Source organism: Girardinichthys multiradiatus, chromosome 5 (assembly GCF_021462225.1).
Source record: "Girardinichthys multiradiatus isolate DD_20200921_A chromosome 5, DD_fGirMul_XY1, whole genome shotgun sequence".
Classification (NCBI taxonomy): domain Eukaryota; kingdom Metazoa; phylum Chordata; class Actinopteri; order Cyprinodontiformes; family Goodeidae; genus Girardinichthys; species Girardinichthys multiradiatus.
Genome location: NC_061798.1, coordinates 3693648 through 3701838, shown reverse-complemented (window position 1 = coordinate 3701838; position 8191 = coordinate 3693648). Strand labels below are relative to the sequence as shown.

General features: G+C 38.9%; 1 protein-coding gene across 1 annotated transcript in view; it reads right to left on the bottom strand.

Annotated features, from left to right (window-relative positions):
* The window catches only part of hand2 (heart and neural crest derivatives expressed 2), a 7540-nt gene extending 3162 nt beyond the window's left edge, over positions 1–4378 (bottom strand). The window contains exon 1 of the mRNA XM_047364865.1: positions 3324–4378. Coding sequence (XP_047220821.1) covers positions 3324–3938 — 615 coding nt within the window. The 5' untranslated portion in view covers positions 3939–4378. The remainder of the gene's footprint in view (positions 1–3323) is intronic.
* Between the last annotated feature and the right edge of the window lie 3813 nt (positions 4379–8191).

Genomic DNA, 8191 nt, shown 5'->3' with positions numbered 1-8191 from the left:
ATCACGTCTTCCTAAAACACACATCACCTTCTACAGTCTGGAGATTAGTGTAGAGTTGGTTCCATGCATATTTAACAGTGAGGTGGGACTGAAGTCCAGGCCCTGTTTACATCCCTAACTCTGAAACCACAGCCACACTTGGACTGGCACATCAGATTAAAACCACACGTATATACCCAGGAAGCATAAAGATAATCTATTTGATTCCATCTTGTCAAACACATTTTGTTTTTGGAATATGATCGATCTTAAATATCGAAACTAATAGCATTTGAAGTGTTTTACCAGTCAGTTATTTATAGGTTACTTATAAGGAGAATTTATATATAGGGAGAGAGAGAGAGAGAGAGAGATGAATAAAGACATCGAAAAAAGGAAATGATATAAAAAACGATTAAAATTCATCCAAACCATGTGATCTAACATGAACTTTCTTTTAATGACAGAAGACAGCTAAGAAATTAATTATCTTAACTGATAATTGTTAATAAGAAATTGTCCTTTAATTTCTTAGAAACAACAACACTGCAGCTTTAATTTTTTTTACATGGTTGTTTCTGTTTCAGGAGGACATTGTACGATCAGAAGAAGATTCGGCATCAGTTCTAAACCAAGTTCCAGCATCCTGTTAGACTGCAGCTTGAACAGAGAGGGAGAAATGCGTCCTGGCTTCCATTATGCGCCACACTTCCTATAGACATCAAGCAGGAAATAATTATTCTGCTCTGGCCTGCTCCGTGTAGTATTGTTGGTTTGGACGCATAATGTCTCTGCTGCAGAGCTCTGATGCATTAGGCCGGGGTGATGGAAGGTGTGCTGGAGCTGATGCATCCATTGCTCCTCAGATAAACCCGATAGAGTTAGTGACACACTGCCTCTCTCTGTCTCGTACACCAAACAAATAAAGGTTTGGTCCGCGTTCACATAGGACACATTGAAATGTTTAAGGATAACATTAGCGACAAATGCATTAACGCGCAGACTGACGCAGTGAATGCCGCGCACGGTCACAGTTTAGGAAAAGTATACATCTCTTAAAAGTACCAAACTAATGTTCAGGGCCAGCAGCGTTGCATGAGACAAACACAGCGAAACTGATGATGATGTAGCTGCTGGAAGTAGGACTGCATCAGAAATGCTACTATAAGAAAAGCGGGTCATAATGGCTGAACCTGGCCTCCTTTGGCTCCAACAAGTCTGAGAAAGGCCACCGATCCCCCCACCCCCATCCCGTTCTGGCTTAATACATACCATACATTTCCAAATGTTTGGCTTTAATACACGGCATAAAAACACTAAAGGGACTGACTTAATTTTATTATATTCTGTTTCCTATTATATTATTTTATTTTTATTTATTTTATTTCATCAGTGCCTGATTTGTATTTTACTGGCAAGGTTCTGTTCCAATTTTAGATCCATTTACATTTTATTGTAATTTATTTTCGTTATATTCCTTCACAACATAAGAATATTGCAGTGCATAGATTTGTTTGATTGCATAATATTATACTTTATCTTCCAGTGTCACATTGACATAATTTCAGATTAGTATTTCGTTTATTTTTCATAATACGGCAGAAATATATTTTGTTGTTTTTTTCAAAGCGTTATTTTTATTGTGTAAATTAACTGTACACATTTTCAGATTCACGGGAAACTATATTGCGTAAACGTATAGCAGAATAATAATGCTGTCAAAGAAAAAAATGCATATTGTTTTCTTAAGATCGTATCGTGTTGTATTTTATTTATTTTATTTGCTTCCTCAAAATTTGTGGATAGCTTTACATGTGAAATATGGCGAGTGTATTTTGAAAGAAATTATATATATATATATATATATATATATATATATATATATATATTAGATAGATAGATAGATAGATAGATAGATAGATCCATTTTCTTATTTTTTACTTATTTTTTTACATTCCCATTTTTATTTACATGTCATATATTTGAAGTGAGGTACTGTTCCTTTGTGTTGCGAATTTTATGCCATAATGTGTCTCAAAATAATGAATACTCTAAAATCGGTTTGCGCGGCATAATAATAATACTTAATATAGCATCGATATGAGTTGTCATTGCTGTTCCTGTTGTGTTTTCTTTCTTCATGAAATAATTAGGAAAGAAACCGTGCTGTAAGAGTTCAGTGGAAATTTGAACACACATGCAAACACATGCCTTCCTTCCACTGTTTACTCTCTCCTTACAGGCGATTTAAATTCCTACCGCATATAAACGCGCCAATAACTGAGCCAGTTGCGCACATAGGGACTTCCTTTCCTCCTGTTTGCGCCGGATGTGCTGCCCGCTCTGCTGCTCGCTTCTTTGAACCAAAGATCAAAAAATAGCGACCTAAATAAAGCGACCGAATGTTTCGTGTAAATATTTCAATAACTGCAAGAAATACGTTTATTTAATAAATAAATTGATTTAATAAATGAATGTGTTGTAGTGAACCTTAACTGCAGCCGGTTATATTGGAATTAAATTAAATGTAAAGATTTTATATTTTAAGGCGTTAATTATGATTTGAGGGTGGCTGAATAACGCGTCAAAGACAAGAAAACAGTTATATTAAATAATAAAATTATTTTAGAGAAACCAAGAAATGTAACCTAGACCACTGTTTGTATTTATTTATTTCCAGTGTGCCTGCATAATTAGCCCACACCAATTTCACTTTCATTTGGTTTGTGTTGTGTAGGTTGTAGTCAGTCTTAATTTCTCTGAAGAGAGAATTTTCCAAATTGGAGGTTTTAACCAATGTCCCTGGTTAACGTTTCTGCTCTCCTTCTGTTCGAGGTAGCCCTGCAGAGGAGAGGACTTTTAAAGGATTTTCTACTGCGAGTTTAAGCCATCAATCTTGTTGAGATAAACCATTCAGGGCACGGCTAACGGGCCAAATGAGCGTGGAACCGTGTAAAACAACTATCTAACATCTTCCCGGCACAGTGACTGGCTGTGAGTTCAGGTCATGACTCGTGTTAGGAGAATAAATCACTGCACGGAGGAGCAGGACGCGCAGAGCTGATCTGCTGCTCCAGATTTACTCTTCAGTGCGCTTTAAAACATGTCACCAGATCCAGTTGACTGTTTTTGTGTTGCTTATTCATTCAAAGCTGCAATGTTGTTGGTCTAATTTATTTCCTTTTAGTGGTCTGTTTAGACAGCTCATACTTTCCGAGAGTAATAATCAGTGTGTCATGACAACATAAGGCGATCTAAACTCTCAGACTGTTTGTTTTAGTAGTGAAATGAAAGTAGTCTGTCGAATCTTTCCAGGAATAACGGTGACCCTTTGGATGCCTTACCGCCTCTCTTTTCCTGCGTTCCTCCCGTGCCTCCGTCTTTTTGAGCTCGGCTTTAAACGCCTGCGTGTCTCCGTGCTGACCGTCCTTGTCCAGGATGTCCATCAGGTAGGAGATGTAGCTGGTGGCCAGCCGCAGAGTCTTGATCTTGGATAGCTTGGTGTCGGCCGGGACGTTGGGGATGCACTCCCTGAGCTCCGCGAAGGCCGAGTTGATGCTTTGGGTCCGTCGCCTCTCCTTGCGATTTGCAGTTGGTCTCCGCTTTATGGTGCGGGGGTGTGCGTGGTGGTGGTGCATGCCGACCGTGGCTCCGTTCACCGAGATGGTGCCGGGCCCCGGGATCAGATGGTTCACGGGTCCGTAGTGGTGGTGATGGCGTGCGTCCAGACCGCCGGAAGAGTCGCCGCCGCTGTTGGTGTGGTACTCCGGGCTGTAGCCCGGCGCGAGGCTGTACTCTGTGGGGGACATGTCCGCGTGGCTGATCAGCCAGCTCGTGAAGTACGGAGGGGCCCCGGTGTCCTCGTGGCACCGTCCGGCCGCTGCCGCGTGCAGTGAATAGTGGTGGCTGTCGTGGTGGTGCATGATCGGGTGGTGATGGTAGCCTGACACCAGACTCATAGTCCTGCTCACTATCGCGCACTCCGGCGCGAGAACACACACGCACGCACACACGCACAAAGAGGCCCCTGATAGATGCTGCAGAGGGAACGTTTAATATCCCCTCCGTGCGGATGTTTGCATCCTGGATAATATTCCCAGCAGGGAACCCCCCCGCTCAGATACGGTATGCCAGCAACAACCACTGGGCCTGCAGGCCGCTCTCTTCTCCTGAAGCAGCTTCCCCGCTTAGGACATCGTCCTTCTTCGTTTTGTCCTCTTCGTGAAGTAAGACCACAGACGCCTTTCTCCCTCTCACAGGAATACACACTTCGGTTCTTCCTCTTTTTCTCTTCTGTAGCTCATCTCCGTCAGTCAGCTGTCACTGTAGAGCTGTGCGCCAGGAGGGAGCGGGCTGGGCAGATCCTGGGTCACCCCTCTGAGACTGACTGACTGTAGAGTCCGCCTGGCTACATGAGAGAGAGAGAGAGAGAGAGAGAGAGAGAGAGAGAGAGAGAGAGAGAGAGAGAGAGAGAGAGAGAGAGAGAAAGAGAGAGAGAGAGAGAGAGAGGCTGGCTCTGGAGGTTCCATGAACCACTGGCTGACTTGCCCCCCTGCTCGGACCCCATTTCCAGGCTCTGTATAACCCACTTGTCTTTAATGTCAATAGGCCTGCTAAGTAGGCCTGCTGGCACATGCGCACAACCGCGCGTCCGTCATCCAGAGTTTACGCACGCAGGCAGAATTTGCTTGATATCAAATCAGACGAGATGACGCGGCGCTTGAAGTGATCGATAAACAGCAGGAAAATGAATACATTTAAACCAAGACACAAAGTTATTGAAGCATACGCCATATTTATCTTTTATTATTTTTAATACGTTAAAATATCAGCTAAAGCAACGCGCTTGTAAATAGACTGATCAATATTGTTTCCTTCAACAGACACAGACCAAATATATTTTTTAAATTTCCAAGTGGTCTGTGTGTGAGATTATTGCTATTTCTTTCAGATGGCTTTCATCGGGGTTGTACCTTTATTTTCATCACTAATTATAAAGGTAAACGAATCGGTGGTGATGCGTTCATTTCTCACACAAAGATTACTGAAGGACGGACACAAGCTGGACTTAGATAAAAAGGCTCAAAACAGCTTGGTCCAACAACTATCAGACTTCTCACCCGCTATTTCCGCACTTTTGACATCATTTTTTTTTTTTTACTTATTTTACAGAAGAGCATCATTTGACGATGCCTGTACAAAATCATAGGCTACGGAAAAATTATGCCGGTCGAACATTTGCAGCTAGTAATATTTTCCTGCGTCATTTCAAAGTTTACCAAATAGTTCCTATGTGATGTCTTAAGTATTTTGAGACTGAAATTTTGAAGTAAAGCAGTTTTCCTTCCATAAATTGGAATCAGTTCTCCTGTTGTTAGATTGTCTTTTAATTCAATAATTTAATGTTGATTAAATAACATCAGGGAAAACATGTTTTATAGCAACGACGCCTAAAATAACAGAATTTATTATTATTATCATTATTATTATTATTATTATTATTATTATTATTATTATTATTATTATTATTACATGACAGAGATCCTAACTCACCAAGTGACCCATAACATGTCACAAATCTTTAAATAGATATGTAATAGGAAACGCATATTCATAGACTAAAACTCACTACAGATCACACACACAATACGGGCAAGAATGCAAAGGACTTGTTAAAGTGCGCGGCATGAATGTTAATTTTCGGTCCACCATAATAAAAACTGCCAAGTCGAATCATCTCGGTCGCGCCCACGCTGTGACTGACCCCTGTCTCTGGGTCAGTCTGCCGGGTCCACATGACTCCTCCGAGCACGGAACTTCTTATACGCGCTCTTTTATTTTTTCAAAGCTACAGTGTAAAAAAGCTAAGATTGTTCTAGGCTAGTCTTTTTTAAATCAACCACAGTTATCTCCACGCACTCACATACTTTTTCTTGCTTTCATTTTCCAAAAATGTAACAACCGTTTTTATTTTAAATTAAGAAAATTAAGATAAGCCAATTCCATATTAAACATTGTTTATCGTGGAAAAAAAAACAGGTAATAATCCTTTCAGCTCAACTAAAACAGTAAAAGTTTACCAAAGAGCGGAACAGGTCATTAAAAGCAAAATTCTGATCATATACAAACAATACTGTTCAAACTGAGTACAAACATATATAGTGAGATCAAAATAGCATTCTTTAGAATAAATGACCATTGTGGGAGTTCAGATCAACCTGAGTCAAAAGCCGTTTGTCCAGAAGATTACTACTAGGTCGAGTTGAGTTAGAAAAAAGCAAATATGTTCACCAGGCTGGTGTTATTTTGGTGTATCAGTACCGTTGAGCGGGCGACTGGCTGGAGCTGTGGATGCAGTGGCATGTGGTTTCAAGCAAGGTGATGTTTTTCTGCAGGACAATGCCAGATCTCTTTCTGCACCCCTCCAGATAATGTTAACCTCTGACTGTTAAGTAAGAGGTTATTTAGCTGTAAACTACATCAATTCCAAAATGTTTAATAAAAGGACATGGATCACAATGGAAACATGAGTGTCTCCCAACGTTTTTGGATGGATTTACACATTCTAAAAGCAGCAAAAAGGTCCCGTAAAAACATATTCAAATATATATTTAAAAAAAAAAAAAGAATATATATATATATATATATATATATATATATATATATATCAGAAGGAAAAAAACAAGAGTTGGAAAGAACATAGATTCACAGCCTAAAATTGAAATTCTTTGGTTCAAAGTTAATAAATATGCACATGAATGCTGAAATTATATTGTCATTATCCTCTACAAAGCTGTGAAAAGCTTTGCTTGAGCGATAAATTAAAAAAACTTAATAAACAAATTAATAAATAAATATTTAGTATTTTAATTTATCTGTGGCAGAAGTGTCATCAAAAATAATAGAAAAAGTTAAGCAGAGAAAAACAAAAACATTTACAGTGCATCTGTATACCTTAGCACTGAGTCTTAAAGCCTCTGCAGCTCTGGATGGATCCACCTTTATCGACTCAATAAATATTGTCTTCCATGGATGATTACGTGATGGTGATGGAGAACGCATTGTTGGTGCAGAACCTCACAGGTGCAACACAAGGCTGAGAGAAAGCACAGCATACAATCCTTCAGAGTGTTCAGGGGGACTTCCTGCTCTGTGAAAAAGTGGCCTGGTGCACAGTAGAAATGTTTTATTGCAGGCGTGCGATAGGTCACAGCAATATTTGATCTACATTTCCCTTTTTGTCTAAAGGGACAAGCCCCCAGATCCACCAGATCCGTTCGCTTCAAAGTTCAACAGCTACATTTGTTTCCTCAGAAACAAAGCATAAATTATAAGTGTTCTTAAATTTGAAACTTATCTTTAGATGGCAACAGTTAGAAAGGTAACTTTTTTACCAGACCATGTATGAATTATTGAATCACACTGCACCAGATTGAAATTTATCAAATAAGCTGTATGAAACTGGACTCGAAGTAACTGGGTCAGATGGATTAAAGTAGATTGTTAACAAAAGAATATGAATTTGTATTGTTTGTCTTACGAAGTCCTTTAAGATGAAATTTGTGGTGAACTGGTGCTATATAGTTGAATTCAATACAACTGAAATGAATAAAACTGAACTGAATTGTATAATGGGACATATATTCATATCTAGCTTGGTGAACAACATCAGCACAACCACAGTATATTATAGTACTAGAAACTAAACAAATACTATGTAAGGATATTTTTTGACTCCAATGGGATTTACCAGCTTTGCTTTCAATATTTGAACAATGAGTGTAAACTAAAAAGTAACAATATTTCAAAGAATCAGATATTTATTTGGTACATTTTTATATAAAGGTAAATAGGATTCAGGCATCAAAGTTTTTTTGCGCCTAAATTTCCACAAGAGTTTAATATATATATTTTGTTTAAGTGTGTGTATTATATCTGTAATCTTTTGTCAATTAGAAAGTGGAAGCTTTTGTTGTTGGCCTGACTGTTGTGAAAGCAGCTTTTATGAGCCTGGGCAATTCTGGGTTTAAAGGGGAAACAACTAAATCTTTCTTTATGGTTTTTCAACTTAATACAATATGTATAAAAGGTAATGTATGAGATTATAAGTAAAAATTATTATGGGTACACATATTTTGTGCATTTCTCTGGTATTCATGATAACAAAAGGTGTGCAATGAAAACAGTTAAAATGAATACAGCAGATGTATGG